The 17,756-nt window shown below is 35.4% G+C and overlaps 1 protein-coding gene across 1 annotated transcript; it reads left to right on the top strand.

Moving 5' to 3' along the window:
* The first annotated feature begins 14,633 nt into the window (after nt 1-14,633).
* LOC129271692 (protein slit-like) lies at nt 14,634-17,306 on the top strand. The gene has a single exon (XM_054908972.2). The coding sequence runs from the start codon at nt 14,634-14,636 to the stop codon at nt 17,304-17,306; it is 2,673 nt and encodes an 890-aa protein (XP_054764947.2).
* The last annotated feature ends 450 nt before the right edge of the window (nt 17,307-17,756 follow it).

The following is a 17,756-nucleotide window of genomic DNA, read 5'->3' as shown; positions in this document are numbered from 1 at the left end:
TACAGATAAAAACATTGAAAATGTACACAATAAATTACAAAGTAAAACCTTACACAATACATGATAATAATATACAAAACAAAATAGAATAAGAGAACAAAAGATAACTTTCAATGACTTTTGTAAATCATCTGATGTCCTTTCGTTCATTCTTTTTGCAGACGATTCTAATATATTTTATTCCCATAAAAATCCATATACCTTAGTAAATACTGTTAATAATGAACTTTTAAAAGTCACACAATGGATAAGATCCAACAAATTGTCTCTTAATCTACTTAAAACTAAATATATGCTATTTAGCAATTCTATTGATACACTTCCCATGGACATTGTTTTAGATGACACTAATTTAGAAAGTGTCACATTTATTAAATTTCTCGGTGTTACCGTTGATAATAAGCTTTCCTGGAAATACCATATAGATTGTATATGTAAGATTATTTCGCGAAATATTGGCATTATCAATAAACTGAAATATCATTTTTCGTCGTCATCACTTTTAATGCTATATTCTTACCTGATCTTACCTTACTTGAATTATGGGATACTTGCCTGGGGGAGCACCCACCAAACCACTTTAGATAGACTGTTATTACTGCAAAAGAAGTCCCTTCGTGTTATTCATAATTCAGCTTTTCGTTCACACACTGACCCATTATTTTTTTATAGCAAATTGCTGAAGATAAGCGACCTATACTTATGTCATTCAGGACAATTTATGTTTAAATTTGACAAAAACACACTTCCACGTGTATTTGATTCTATGTTTCCTCTTAATCGGTCTTTTCATAATTACCCTACTAGGCAATCTAACGAATTTCATTTACCCCGTTTTAGAACTTTATTGGCAAAGAGTACATTCATGTTCGATGGCCCTAGATTTTGGAACTCCCTCGACAATAACATAAAAAACAGCCCTTCCATACATTCTTTTAAAAGAAAACTAAAAAACTTCTTACTTAAATCCTACCGAGGTTTTCATTACTAATTCCTGCTCGTTATCATCTCCTCTCAGACTTCAAGTTATTTTTGTTAGTCTTTATCATTTTGTTTTATCCTCTCTTTCGGTCGCAATTCGTCCTGGTTCTATTTATGTTTATTTCTCCTTTTGTCATCCTGTTTTTTTGTTTGTTTTTTTGTTTTTGTTTTTTTTTCTCGCTTTATTTTATTCTTTTTTTCGTTTTGTCTTGTTCTGTGGGCTATCCTGTTCTTTTTAATCTTTTCAGTAAATCTCCGTAGGCAAATAGCAACCATTGCGTCTCTCTCTCTCTCTCTCTCCTCTTTTCTCTTCCTTGAGGGGGGTTCACATTTATACAAGCTATGCTTTTGAGTGAATCTCCCATTTCCACAGATACTTTTCTTCTATCTAAACTATTTATCATAATTTTGTCTACAATAATGTTTTGTATTATCTTGATATGTTAATTATCATTAATGTTTTGTATCGTAAATATTTGTTATAATGTATAAAAAATGATTTGTATCAATATTTATGTCATTTATGTTGGAAATAAATCTGAATCTGAATCTGAATCTGAGTGACGAAGACTAGTTATTCATTTCAAGGAACCTAATAATTGAATCTAAGTATGGGGGGCACATTTTCTGACGAAAAATTTGACAAGCAAAAAAAAACAAAGGTTTTTACGTAAAATATAAAGTCATTCCGTTCGCAAAAAAATTGACAAGCCCCCCCCCCCCAAAAAAAAGGAAAAAAGTCCCAAAGGGGGGGGGGGCACACTTGGGTACAAATGGCATATTTACATTAAAGTTTTGAGTATGACTCTCAAATGGGGGGGGGGTGCACGAGCCGGAAGTGCCCCCCCCCCCGCCCCCATCTGGGTCCGCCAGTGATTGAATCCCAAGCCGGTATAATTAACCAATCGAAAAATGTAAACAATGAAAAAAAAACTGTGGTGTTATCTTCATAGAGTTATAAAGGCCTACAGAAGGTGATATATACACAAAGACCTATTCAGCCAATAATGTTAATAAACTTCAATAAACATGGACGGATTGATTTTGACCGTTCCCGTTTTTTTTTCAAAGTTTACGCAATAATATTTACCCATTTAGATTAAAATTTATCTCGATCAAGTACGTCATGCGGGACGTCATGTTGACAGATCAGTGAAGAAAAAAAAAAAGAATATGTCTCAGTTGCTCGATAGAGGGGGGCTGTATCTTAAAAAGTCTGGCGCGAGATTGAACTCTGAAACTATCACCAAAAGGCTTACTCACTGTGACTCGGCCTAATTACGGAAAAAAAATTAACTAATGTCAAAACAAATGAATGTTTAATGAAAGTGACAGTGTTATACGTTAGTTTGATTGCTCGGTTCACTAAAATAAACTGGCTTCTTGCTTTTTTGTTGATTTGAGTTGAAGTTGATTTGAACCGCCCTGGGGAGCGCTTCATGAAAGAACTTGTCTCCTCTCCATTTAAGAATCAAACACATGCTCTTCACTCAAAAGTCGCCTACAAACTTGTTTGTTCAGTTTTCTTTTTTTCCATTGAGACAGTCTTCAGAACAGCTTAAATCCAATCTTCTTTCTTTGTCTAATATTTTTCCTCAGCGCACAGAGACGTCTATGGGCAATGATATCAGTTATACAAACACCGAATTATCATTTTTAATACTGTAATTACTTTAGTATCACTATTGTTATTATCATTCTTCTTCTTCTCCTTCTTCTTCTTCTCCGGCACCTATGACATTTCCATTTCCTCATTTCCATATGAGATTGTGTCAAAACTATTTTACAAATATTTTGGAACCTGCAATTGATTTGTAATCATTGTTATCATATTTCTTTTGTATTTGTTTATATTTATAATGTATGTTTGATTTGTATTTGCTTATGTTGATAATGGAAATGGAAAATAAACTTGAACTTGAACTTGAACTTGACATTGAGCAAGGCATTTTATCCACATTGCTGTTTTATCGTATATCATTGCTGTTTTACCGTATACCAAATAAATGAAAATGCTCTATGCATGATGAATACCAACGTGTGGTCTTGTTAAAAAATATCGTATATCAAATACATGAAAATGCTCTATGCATTGTGAATACCAATGTTAAAAAAAAATCGATAACAATTAATCGTCAATTTAAAAGAGCAATTCTGATTGGTTCCTGGTCAGTCTAGTGAGCAAAATGCGCATGCAACGATGATCTTGATGGGCCATTTTATTTAGCGATTACTCGCTAACCTTTGTTTTACGGGACCCAGACTTCTATTCTTAATTCTCTTCTATATCTTCCAATTTTCTTCCTCTTTTACCACTTTCTGTTTTTCTTTCCCTTTCTCCATCACCGGGTAGTCCCCCGCACAGCGCCGTCTATAAACATAAGACGGAAAGAAAGTTCAGTCTCGTTTACGCTGGTCGTGTATAAATTAACCACCCCTTCAAACATTGCACATTTCCGCGAGTGCACCGTATTGACTGACAATGGTTAATTTTACAGGATATGTAATTCAAACACTGGCGTAAATCCCGGGGGGATGGGGGGATATATCCCCCCCCCCCACTTTTCGAGGAGGGGGGGATGGCCTGTACAAACATTCCCCCCCCCCCCCACTTTTTACGAAAGAAATGAAAAAAAGAAATTACAAGAGATAATTGTTTTATTGGTGAAAATTCTTCCTGAAATACCGCTTAACAAATAAAACAATATTATTGAATCATAAAATGCAAATAAAGAGCCAGTTCACCATTTTCAAACGAAATACTAATGTCCTTATTATAACATTGAAGAGAAACCCCCGTTTCTTCCAAATCATCAATGTTGGGGTCTTTGGAAAGGAATTAAGATGGAATGTCAAAAATTTTTGAATGTAATCTCTGAATAAAACCATTAAACCATCATGGGGTAAAAAAGATAATAATATAGGAGGGGTATTTGCCATATGGACATACGGTGGCGTAACTACGGGGGGGGGGGGGCATGGGGGGCACGTGCCCCCCCCCCCCCCCCCCCCCATCGGCTGACCAAAAAAAAAACGGGGAAAAGGAGAAAAGGGGGAGAAAGGAAGAGAAACGTAGTGGGAAAGAAGTAATATTATTCATTATAATGTTATAATATATTATAACTATGTTATGTTACATTACATAAGAAACATTTTTATCATAACTTTATGAAACATAATTTGCCCAGGGCCTACGTCTTCATTGTTCCTGGTGCTCGCATTGTCTGTTTGACGAGATATATAATCCTGTGGTACTAAAACATCCCGTTTTCAAGTCAATATAAACCAAATATATTTCCTAGCACTTGAGTTATCATTGTTTTATGTAGTGACATATACTTCTTTTTCATGACTCAAAAAGTGATCGCCCCATGTTAAGGTCTACCTATATATGAAACATTTCCTGTCCATGATTACGTTCGCATTAGTGGATTGGTGAGATATGTCTGCTTAACATGAATTCCTAAAATCAGTCCTTAAAATGTCCCTTCTTCTGATCTGATTATCAAAAATTTTCAGCTCGCGCTTCGCGCTCGCATCATTTGGTTAATGAAATACGTATGGTCCTAGTTAATTCCTACAAAGAAACCTCAGAATGCTCCACTTCAGGTCTGAATCATCTAAATTTTCAGCTCGCGCTTCGCGCTCGCAATATTTGATTAGTGAGATGCATATGATAATCATGATTGTAATGACTACAACAAGTGTTTCATGTGTTCAGATGTAATTCTAATAAAATCAGCAAGCGCTTGGCACTCGCATTAGATGACTATGGTGAGATATGCATACTCTTAATGGATTCCTAAAATATATTCCTTAAAATCTCGCTGTTTGGGGTCAGAATATACGAAAACTTCAGCTCGCGCTTCGCGCTCGCATTGTTTAGCGAGACAGGTACCTATCATGATTACACAAATTTGATTATAATGTCCCTTTTTAGGTGTGAATATAAACAAATTTCAGCTCGCGCTTTACGCTCGCATTATTTGGTCAGTGAGATACATATCTGTTTAATGACATTGTCCTTAAAATGTCTCTATTAGGTCAGAATAACTGGCAACTGAGCGCGCTCACTCAGTGATTCAAAAATTTTGCTGGTGCCCCCCCCCCCATGCCGTGACCCACGATACGCCACTGTGGACATATCAATGACAATTCCTTGCATATCAAAAAACATGATTGCAAAAAAGATGCCAAAATATTTCAGTCATCCCCCCCCCCCCCACCCGTCAACACGGATTTACGCCAGTGAATTCAAATCCCTTCCGATTATACCTGATTCCTTTTCAAGCAAGATATAGACAACTTTGGCCGTAAAGTCTGCATTTACTTTTACCATTCGCTATAACATCATTGCTAATGGGGTTATTTTTAGGGGCGGCACCATAGGAGGGGGAGCAGGATGACGCCCCAATGATTTTCCCCAAGTTGTGAAAACAGAAAGAAACAAGGGGAGAATAAATAAAACAAAAAGAGAGATAATCGTAGAATATGTAGAAAGAGGACAGGGCCCTGGGATTTTTTTTAGTGGGGGTGCTAACGTAATTTTGAAATTTGAAATCTAGTGTTGCTTTAGTCTTGTGAAGGGGTACTAGCAGTGTAACTTGTGAGCTACGGAGATGATGGTGATGATGATACATTGATTGATTGATTTGCTATGATGTTGAATGATTTGTTAAACTGCAGGGCGCCTTTGGAAAGCAGTTTTGCATAACTGAACAGGCCTACCCTGCAGTATAAAATAAATAAAACCAATAAATAAATAAATAGATAAATAAATAAATAAATAAATAAATAAATAAATAAATAAATAAATAAATAAATAAATAAATAAATAAATAAATAAATAAATAAATAAATAAATAAGATAAATAAATAAATAAATAAATAAATAAATAAATAAATAAATAAATAAATAAATAAATAAATAAATAAATAAATAAATAAATAAATAAATAAATAAATAAATAAATGAATAAATAAATAAATAAATAGATAAATGAATAAATGAATGATAAGGGAAGAGAAAAGAATGGAGAGGGAGGAGAAAGAGAGAAGGGGGAATGATGCCAAGACAGCAAAATAGGAGTGATGAAGAAAAGGGGAGAGGATAGAGAGAGACAAGTAAAAGGGGGAAACAAAAAAGAATGTGGGAAAAGAGAGAAAAGGTGATAAGAGAGATTAGAATGATTATGCATATGAAGGAGTGACAAAACAAAGAGAGGGAGAAATTGATCGGAGAAGCTTGATAGGGGTGGACCCATCCCCCCCCCCCCTTTAAAAAAAAGAGGGAGAAATTGAACAAAGGAAACAAGAAAGGCAAAAATCTTGCTCTGGATTTATATAAAAATCTACCCCAAATTTCGATTTCTGTAATGTTGCTCACTTGCAACTTTATAAAAATTTCAGCATACGCCATTTCTTGCCCCCCCCTCATTATTTTCTTTATTTGTTTATCAAACCCTTGAGCTCGTAGCTCATAGGAGGTAGGGGAGGGGGGGATGTCGTAGGTCTATGTTAATCCATGGATACATAAAAGTGTATAAGCATGCTACTCATAGGTCCTGCTATACAGTGCGTATAAAAAAAAAGTTTACACTTAGAAAAAATCCTGTAAAATTATACATTTGTAATATCCTGAAGATTTTTCCACATTTTAACATTGGTACAGATCCATTTAAGCAAATGACGATATAACTGTCGAAAAATATTTCCGCTTGAGTGAGCACCACTTACTTTTGAAAAGTTAATGAAAAATGATTTGCGCAGAACGTTGAAATAGTTATGCGAATAAAAGTAGACCTTAATCATGAAGAACACGTGAGATTTAGCAAGTTAAATTGATTTGTTGATATCCTTTACATTTTAAAACTTGTTTCCTTGCCTAAAACACTTCAAAGAGTGCATTGCGCCCCACCCCTCTCCCCCAGACACCGAGGCCATCATGACGATATTTGCTTTACACGGAGCTGTGATTTACATGAAATTGCTTAGGCTTGATTTTCATTTTGTTAATAATTGTCAAGCTTGGGAAAAGTGTGGAAAATCAAGTATTAAACGAAAAATGAAATGTAAACCCACTTTCAATGATAAAAACTTAGCTAAATAAAATGCTGGAGATGTTTGATATAAACTTTTGTTCAGATTCGGTTATGTCCTCAGATCCAGCTGCCACAAAAAGGGTAAATATTGTGCTTACTAAGAGTTGAAATTTCAATTTGGGTGGCAAAATTGTTACAAAATGCTTGAATGTATCCGTTTTATTTCAATTGACTAAAAATGCAAGGGAAATGTATGAGAAATGTTTCGCAGGGTAAGTTTGATTTCGCCCTTATTCCTTGACACAGCGTGAAAACAAGCATTTCTGCACAAACAGATTTCTGCGAGCTTTACAAAAATGGACAGTGCTCACTCAAGTGTAACATTCTGTCGAAACTTTTACTTTCATTGGATAGATGAGACCCAAACCCAAGATTATATGTGAAAAAATAACTCACATGTTGTATATATTTTAATTCCCAGGGCTTTTTCAAAGTGTAAACTTTTTTTTTGATACGCACTGTATACTCTCGAGAGTGAAGAAAACTAAAAGGCATAATAAGCAAAACGTAACTTTCCAAACTTTCTGAGGCGTGCGCATACTTATTGTTGACGTATATTGGCAAACGCGCGAATCTAAACCCACAATGCGCATGCGTGTTGTTCAGGTAACCACGGCCACGCCTACTTTCATGATTATAATCATTTATCTCTTACAGCTTGCTGACATAGAGTTATTGAGCGATTTTTCTCAAATTCTTTCTGAAAATTTTGAGCAAAATTTCAAGATGGGTTGTGCAAAATCCATACCCCGATCTTTCTCTTTCACGAGAGAAAACGAAGATGATTTAGAGAAGAACAAGACCTGTTGTCTGACAGGAATTAGATCATTCTTCTCCAAGAACGAGATGGTAAGCTTTGTTTATAACATATGAGGATGCATGAAAATGATCATAATGTAGACATGCAAAATATACTTTAAGAGAATGAAATGCTCTTCAATACCACTTCATGAGGAAATTCGCCTTTTTAAGGGTTGACATGCAAATATTTTATAGCATAATGTTCATGTTGGCCCCCATATTTATTCTTGTCTTGACGATTTCTGACTTATGTTGATGAATGATCTTAAATCATCATTTCACGAGCCAAGTATTACTATTGATTGATCGCAGAGCAAAAAGGTCTTATGCCATCTGCTTTACTATTACTGATCAGATATTCAAATTTGAAACAAATATTAATTATTGAAATTTCAACTGCAATATTCAATCTCTACATTATATAAACGCAATATACATGTATTGTTTAAAGATTAATTTATTTTAGTTTGAGAAACTTTTGTTAATGTTTTCTTTAAAATTTTAACGAACGATTTCATAGAGTAAACGGGGGGGGGGGTGTAAAACATTGATACATGTTGTTTAATATTTGTTGTACTGTGTAGAATTCATATCACTTTCAATATTTTCATTTATAATATTTGTCTCGAGCAGTCAACGTGCCGACTGACTCATTACACATTTCTGTAGTTTTCAATGAAAAAAAATGTTTTATGGTGTAAGTTAAACGTAAACGTAATATAGAATGAAAATAAAATGCTAAATATTAAATTAAACCTAACATGAAATGAAGATAAATATTAAATGTATCTTTAGACGGACCAGAGAAGGCCCGATTTCCCTTCACAAAAACACAGTATTAAGAAAGGTTTACTTTAAATGAGTATTAATTATAACTGAATTTTAGATTCAAACCACCATTTTGGGGACAAAAATTTCATTGTAGCTGATTCTTTAAAAAGAGCTCAAGGAAACTCTAATATTAAAAAAAATACAGATGATTGTGAAGATTGTCTTTGTTCACAATTTGATTTATTCAATAAATACTGATTATTTACATTTCGAAAACACAATATCGATTCAAATATTTACAATTCAGTTGAGCTTCACGTTCTGCTCTATTATTGAACAAAAGGCAACATTCAGACAAATTTAAAGAGGAAGCATATGGAACACCAACACACACAAATCTATATATGGGACTGCATGTGATATACTTCTGGAAAGTAGGTTTATGACTTGTTGAATGCCAAGATACTTCAGTTGTCAACTTGTGCTGTTACATCTGTACTCATTGATCTTGATTTCTGCAATATAAACTCTCATGTTAATTTAGGTAGCTTGGCTACAACCACTGGCAATAAACTGATTATAACTACTTCACAGAAGCCATTCACAGTCTTTTATATAATTGTTTGCTTGCTAATATAATTCATTTATATTGTCTAAATCTAGCTTTTTGTTTAATTGCACATTTTACTCTGCTGATTGAAAATATTTAATTGTTCATCTCTTCATTGCAATTCTTCCATTTTGTAGTAATAATCTTTAAAAATATTCAATAGATATCCCGTCACAAAAATATTCACTCTAATCAAATAATCATAGCCTAAATAAGCATGTTGAATGCATAAGATATGGTGCCCCCAGTAAAAATATTGAATACTATTATGTGATTTAGTTGACTCTATTTTAATCATAAAGGGATTGAATGGCATACTGATGAATATCTGAACTGCTTATCTAGGTAATTTTTGCACCAGTTCTGAAACTGTCTTTCTTGCGTACACCACATTTTTCTTCACATTGTTTTAGTCATTTCATAAAGAGAAAATTAATTGCTAAGTTGCACCAAGGCATTATCGTTAAGAAGATACAATAGTATACAAATAGCGAATAGGCATGAGTGCGATGGTGCGAGATTTCGCATGAGGTGAAATAAAGATGCTCTATTCAACGAGGCGTTAGCCGAGTTGAATAGAGTGTTTCTTTCTTTCACCGAATGCGAAATCTCGCACCATTGCACGAATAAGAATATTCGCTATTTGTGTTGTACAACGCCTCGGAAGTTAGCGAAAATATGTAAAAACAAAGAGTTTTTCCTGCAGTAATTTATGAAAAGGGAGCGAAAATATGGAAAGCGAAAAGCAAAATCCCACAATTACAAGCGAACACCTCGGGCAGCATTGCGCATTTAGCCAGCAGGCTATACGCGTATTGCACCTGCATTTTTACTGAGCGCAATGAATTGAATCGTATTGTGACGTCACCTCCTAAGCCGTGCAACGGTACATTTTGGACGGTACATTTTGGATGGTACGTCTTTTGTGCAACGGTACGAATGTTTGACATTCAGCCTCCCATTTGCTCGCGTACAACAAGCTAAGTAGGCGTTGTACAATATTGATTATACAACTGGTTGTATAATTTTTGTTCAACAGGATCTCTATGTTGAAGATGATCAGGGTTCAGTTACATGAACAAAAGATAGAAACTGGGCCCCGTCTTACAAAGAGTTGCGATTGATCCGATCAATCACAACTATGGACGGCCAGCAACGTCAACGTCTAGTATGCATGTTTGTTCAAAATATTTAATAACTATGATGTATATTTATGCATTCATCGTTTTCATGAAAATTCACTGTGCTTCTCTTTGTTTACAAAGGACATTGTGCAAATTTCCTGCTGAAAAAATTATGACACTGATGTATTTCCATAGAGTTACCATTGATTGGATCAATTGTAACTCTTTTGTAAGACGGGGCCCTGATATCAAGAGCCTGTTGCATAAAACTCTGTGATCAATGTGTACCTATGATTAAACTCGCATGCAACCGTAATTCCGAAGCTTCGTTATTCCGAAGGTTCGGATATTCCGAAGGTTCGTTATTCCGAAGGTTCGTATTTCCGAAGGTTCGTAATTCCGAAGGTTTGTTAGTCCGAAAACGAAATGAGGTTCGTAATTCCGAAGGTTCGTTAGTCCGAAAACGAAGTGAGGTTCGTAATTCCGAAGGTTCGTTAATCCGAAAAAGAAATGAGGTTCGTAATTCCGAAGGTTCGATAGTCCGAAAACTAAAGGAATAACTAACCTTATTTCGTTTTCGGACTAACGAACCTTCGGAACAACGAACCTTAATTCGTTTTCGGATTAACGAACCTTCGGAACAACGAACCTTATTTTGTTTTCGGATTAACGAACCTTCGGAACATCGAACCTTATTTTGTTTTCGGATTATCGAACCTTCGGAATAACGAACCTTCGGAATAACGCCACAAATGTTCGGATTAACGAACCCTTTTACGTTTTCGGATTAACGAACATCGATGTATAGGCATTTTACGTGTTTCGGAATTACGGACCTTCGGAGTAAAGAACCTTCGGAATTACGAACCTTCGGAATTACGAAGTGTAACCGATAAAACTTTGTGTTTGTGATCAATGTGTACCTGGCAGGTGTTTCACAAAGCTGTTTGTAAGTTACGCACAACTTTTCACATGACTGGAAGATCCCTTTGTAGCTGACTTAGTCCCGAAGGGCATGTTCCCTGTCATTATTAAATCTGTACGTAACTTTATAAAAAGATTTTATGAACACCAACCAGGTGGGTGTTTCATAAAGCTGTTCGTAAGTTAAGAGCGACTTTAAGAACGACTGGTGATCCTTTCCTGTGGTAAATGATATATTCATTGGCGATAGTTATAAGCGCGTGAGAAAGGATCACCAGTCGTTCTTAAAGTCGCTCTTAACTTACGAACAGCTTTATGAAACGGCCCCCTGGACTACTATAATGCATAAATATTGCAATCATAGAAGAAATTTACCTATTACGTAGTTGGTCATTACACAAAATCACAATTTAGAATTCGTCAGTCAGATAAAAAAAAATTGTTTTCTTTTCTCACAAAGGACTGGGCAGAATCACTAACAACCAGGAGCATGTTTTTACTGGCAAGAAATACAAACATACACATGAAATTACCTCTTCGTAATTGGAGCTCATTTATACAATTTTTCTGCTTCTCTTAAAACCTGACATAAGGATGGATTTTTACTTTAAATATAAATCCATAGTCACAAAGAGGGATTCAATCTTTGTTTCATGTGTAGGATTTCTCAATGCAAGAAATCTATCTACTCAAGTGTATTGACTAAATTCATGAGACCCACTTTGCTCTCATGCTTAATGACCTTTTAAAGACAGTTTCTTAATACTTTGTATGCAAAAATTAATTAATAGGTGCCTCTGGGAATTATTTCTTGAATTTCTTGGAAGGAAGATAACAAACATAATGGTTAAGGTCCACGGCCAAACACGTAAAAGTCTTAAGCAATTTGTGTCAAATTTGGCTATCCATATAACACCGATTCAAGCTACCGCTTATCTCAACACAAGTACTGATCCAGTAAATTAAAAAGAAAGTTCTAAAATACATAACAAAACATGAAACAACTCTACAGGGTGTTTAACTAGATGTCACATTGGGCGAAGTGAAGAGGTGATAGTTACCAGTCTCCAAAAGGATCATCATCATTATCAGAAGCTTTGCCAACACTGTGCAAGAGGGAAACAAAGATATAATCACAATTGAACTTTTTTTATTTAAAAGACATTTAGAGAGCAAAAGCAGTGGAAAGTAGCCCTTCCCTCCTTACAAACAAGAACTTTAGCAGCACAGACAAATGATATGAATTTGGCCCAAAATTTTATTATAAAACTATATATCCTTAATGCAGTTCATTATTTCACTGTTATTGATGAAAGATATGTAATATGACAGACAATTGCTGAGTAAATAAGCAAATATGTCCTTCAAATCCATGCTTTCATAATTTGGGGGTATTTTGTGGAATACATTCATTATATTCAAATAGTTGATATACACTGTACATGCACAGAATTAATCTTATTTTTTATAAATTGTATGTACCAACGATAAACCTAGGTTATTTTGATGATTATTTCTTACCTTGCTGGGTCTTCTACCTCTCCTTCCATCTCTTCTCCTGAGATACTTCCATCTGATTTATGACTGATTGATGGACAATCTGGTATCTGTCATGAGACAAAAACAGAAGAAAAGCAAGAATGAAAGAAATATATATATAAAAGAGAAACAAAAAATCAAACAACAAAGATATCAAAAAGATTTTATTTGACATGTTTGAGAGACAGAAGGAAGTGTTATGGACAATCGGAATACCCCTGGCAATTTTGCCTGTATTACCATGGACCTATTACGTCCATGGTATTACTCAATTCAAACAGCGGTGTTGATTTTGTGACAGTGAAATATCAAATTTGAGTTTCTTAATGTATCCTTTGAATACATCATGTAATAATCCAATGAGCAATTACTGGTTTCAAAGCTCTAATTTCTATAGCATGAATTCAATATATCAAACATAAGAGTTTAAGTCCAATGAAATAATTAGAAAATTTCTTTTTTTCTGATAGAGTACAACGGGGCTAAAAATAATCAGCTCATCATATCCTCATCTTAAAAATATCTGAAAATTAAATCTGGTTGAGTTTTTATTGAAACAAATGGGAAAGTAGGAAAACCCTAAAGAAATAAAAGTCCATTCAACCTTTACTGAGTCATTTACACAACTTATTGCTGTATTAAGGAAGTGAAACAAAGAGCCTGGTAATTACAAGTTTATGATCAGACTAGATATCATGGAATGTTGACTGAAAAGAAGGACAAATATTGTTTTTTCTTAACACCAGCAAATCATTATGGGTTTAGAATCACTCGACCTCCAGTTCTGTAATGACTAATCAAAAGTATCTTAATTCGAAAGAAGAAAAGTTTTAAAGAGTCATTGAAAATTCTTTGATGTTTATATATGGCATGATCAGGTTACATCTTTGAATATATATAAGAGCAATTAATCCTTACTTCAGGCACTATTCTTATTTTGGACACTCTGGTATCTAAACATGCCATAGTAAATTTGCATGCATAAAAGCTCCACAAACTTTGACTTTTTTCATTAGTCTGGACTTTTTCATTCAGTCTGCTATCATTATATTGAAATCAATAACTTCATTTGCAGAATACTACATGTACACGTATGACTTTGGCCACATTACTGCTAATATGCTTGGATGCATAGGACGCTGCTTGAAATAAAGATTTTAAGTTGGACCTACACAAAATCACAATGTATTACTTCTGTAGCTGCATTTTCTGACAATGATGATGATTCGGATTATTCAGTGTTCAACAAAACATCAATTTTGACAACCTTCAACCTGAGAAAGCTGATGGATGAGACAAGATTCATGGTAATCTTGCAGCCATTTTAGAATGAAAAGGGCACATTGCTTCTGCAGTTAAGTACTGGCATAAATTTTGTTAAAACTACAGTACTGACATGTCATTGGATTCATCTTTAACCATTGGAAAGCGATGAGGTGAACCCTTGTTCTTACAAATAACCCTCAATGTAAAAAAGAACAAAAACTTTTTGCTTGTGCAGTAATTGCACAATTTTGAAAGACAATTCTCAACAAACTAACTGCAGGTGGTCATTGCAGAAATAGATTTGGCCATTCTGAAACAAATAGGAAATCCTGACATTTTACTTGTGACAACCTTCCTACTCAACTATCTGAAGGCCACTATTCCTTACCAACAGATTTTGTCATCCTTTGAAAACAGGCAGTTTTGTTTAGTTGTGACATCTTTAAGATCACAATAATGAGGGCTGTTGATATTACCAGAAGGGTTTCCGCCTGTCTGTGGATACTGCTATTCGCCATGTACATGCTTCTGGCTGTGTGGCCTGTCAAGAATGCATCAGGAAGTGCCAGCATTGAGTCAACCAGAGGATGCATCCTCAAGAACACAAGCCTTGGAACAAAAGCAATCTGCACTCACCTACATCTCAAATCTGTTCCTCAGAAACTTCCAAGGAACACAGTAATATTCGATCTCTCCTTCAATATGATAACAACCTTATTCAACAGTTCTTTTTTATATCTTCCTAGCATTGCTTCCTTGGGACTTGAACGCAATGTTCTCTCACAGATAGAGCATGGTGCCTTTGAGCCTCTGAGCCACCTCAGGAACTTAAGTCTAACAGGCAACAGACTGGTTTCTCTTCCATCAGGGTTGTTCAAAGCAAATCATTTCCTCTCTAGACTCATTCTTAGCAGAAACAGATTGATTTATTTTCCTCATAATGCACTGCCTGAGTCTAAAAGCATAACAAAACTTTTGTTAGATGGGAATAAAATCTCTTTGATTGATTCAGGTTACTTTGAACCGCTACAGAACTGCTCACTGGACATCCTAAATCTAAGAGGTAATACCTTACATAGTCTTCAATTCAACATTTTCTCCTATTTGCATTCAGTGAGGTGGTTGCCGCTGTCAGCAAACAATTTTAAAAACTTTACCCCCTCCATGGTGTTAGGGAGAACTAATATCACAACTCTAGATGTAAGTAATTGCAAGATAGAGCATATAATTCCATGGAATAAATCAAATGTCTCTCTGGAAAATTATGGTAAAATATCTGAACTAATTTTAAATCATAACAAAATAAGACACATACCAGACTTTGCATTTTGGGGTTTTAATCAGACAGAGACTGTTTTGCTCCACTATAGCCAAGTTACTAAATTATCAAATAAATCATTCTGTGGATTAGATAAGTTAGTTAATCTGGATTTGTCTTACAATCACCTGACAACTCTAAGCTGGAATACATTCTCTTGCATGGAAATGTTATCAAAACTTACGCTCAATAATAATCAGATCACAAGTGTATCCATCGATTTGGTATCAGGCCTATCCTCACTGTCTCACCTCAATTTGGCACATAATAGTATAAAAGATATTGAAAGGAGCAATGTGACAATTCCTTCAGTAGAATATATAGACCTGTCTTCTAACAAATTCACAGGGATAAGGAGGTTCTTAATGTGGAGTTTCACAAATCTTAAGATTCTGAACATGTCTAACAATGGCATCACTCGCCAGTACTCGCCATATTCCTTTTTCAACTTGAGACACCTCCAAGAACTCTATCTTACCAATGAGAATCACCAAGATATCAATTACGCTTTCCGCTACCTGGCGCATCTACTAGTTTTAGACTTATCATCTGCTCCATTAAGGTTGTTTAACCTGAGTCAATTTACAAATACTTCATCGCTCAAAAGGTTAACCATGCGTGACAACAGCCTGAGAAGTGCAGATATATACCATGCTGAAACAAACAGAACCCTCTTTTGGGGACTATCCTCATTGGAGACCCTGGATCTAAGAAAAAATAAGCTTGATATGTTAGCACCAGGTACATTCAACCCTTTGACAAATCTCAAGATTCTTTACCTGTCACAGTGTACTATAACGGTTCTGAGCTGCGGTGTCTTTGATAACCTCACTGCCCTTAGAACATTGGACCTCCGTGACAATGCTATCATGAAGGTACCTGAGTCCCTGCTTCAAAGGCAACACCATCTTGCTGTTCTGCTCTTAGGTAATAATAAACTTGAGTCTATTCCAAGAATGCTGTTCAAGGAAACCACATCTTTGCACAGTCTGTTCATTCAACAAAACAGAATTGCCATAATAGAGCCAATGACGTCGTTTCCAACGAATACGACACTAAGAATACATGCTGCCGGGAACCCATTCTCCTGTACATGCCGCCTGAGTTGGTTTGTAAAATGGCTACATTCAGACAATGCTGAACTCTGGCGTCCAAAGCAAACTCTCTGCTCACTGACATCCCTGGAAGCAGAGGTGAATTCCCCATTACTAATGTTTAACCCAGACAAATATTGTGGAATTGACATTGTGATGATCACAAGTGTAACTCTTTCTGGTCTTCTGGTATTGGTGATTGGCTGGGTGGCTTACAAGCAACGATGGTGGCTAAACTACAAGTTATTCCTCTTAAAGCTGGCTATCTTTGGCTACGAGGAAATCAACCATGAATTTGATGAACAGGAATATGAATACCAGCTAAACATTATGTATAACGAAGAAGACCAGGAATGGGTTGACCGCATCATGAAGCCAGTTCTGCAGGAAAGGTTTCCACATCTTCAGAAAGTGGCCTTCGGTGACAATGACCTTAACATTAGTATGTTCTACCTCAACGCACTTCACTATGTTGTTGATAACAGCTTCAAGACAGTCTTTTTGATTAGTTATAATTGTATAAATGATGCTTGGTTCTTGACCAAGGTGCGTATCGCCCTGGAGCAAATCAATGATACCAAACTGGATATGGTCATTCTAATTTTCCTTGAGGATATCCGGGATGATGACCTTCCATACCTAGTCAGGTTGTTCCTTAGTAAGAACAAACCTTACATGCTCTGGACAGATGATGAGGATGGTCAGGAACTCTTCTGGGCTCAATTTGAGAAGAGCATAAGATCCAACAAGGCTATCAATAGTGTTATACCTGTTTAATCCATTTGAAAGTCTGTAGGTGAGGAACAACAGCAGGTGCAATAATTTACCCATCCATCTTAAAACATGTGCACCATTCCATTACTTCGAAATGAATCTTAAATGTTGCTTGCTGATGCTGAAGACCTGCTTTTCTTAACTCTATATGGCTATTTTCAAAGTATAGAGGATATGGGGAGGGGGCCATCATGGCCCTGTCCCCCCTACTGAGCTTAGTCGACATCAACATTTATCTCTGTATATATCTTATTCTAAATATGTCTATTTTTTTTTCTTTGTATTGCTTTTCAATAAAAATCATTACAAACGATTCAAGAACAAAACTTTACCCTAAATACCTTAGTCAGTCCCATTAGAATAAACTTGATCTCAATATTATGAATCTAATTTTCATTTGACCCCATACAAAGTGAGCCATGTTTGGCACTGAATTGTCTCCTGAAATGCTTG

The sequence above is a fragment of the Lytechinus pictus genome, unplaced genomic scaffold, assembly GCF_037042905.1.
Source record: "Lytechinus pictus isolate F3 Inbred unplaced genomic scaffold, Lp3.0 scaffold_20, whole genome shotgun sequence".
NCBI lineage: Eukaryota > Metazoa > Echinodermata > Echinoidea > Temnopleuroida > Toxopneustidae > Lytechinus > Lytechinus pictus.
This window is presented reverse-complemented; position numbering and strand designations above follow the sequence as displayed.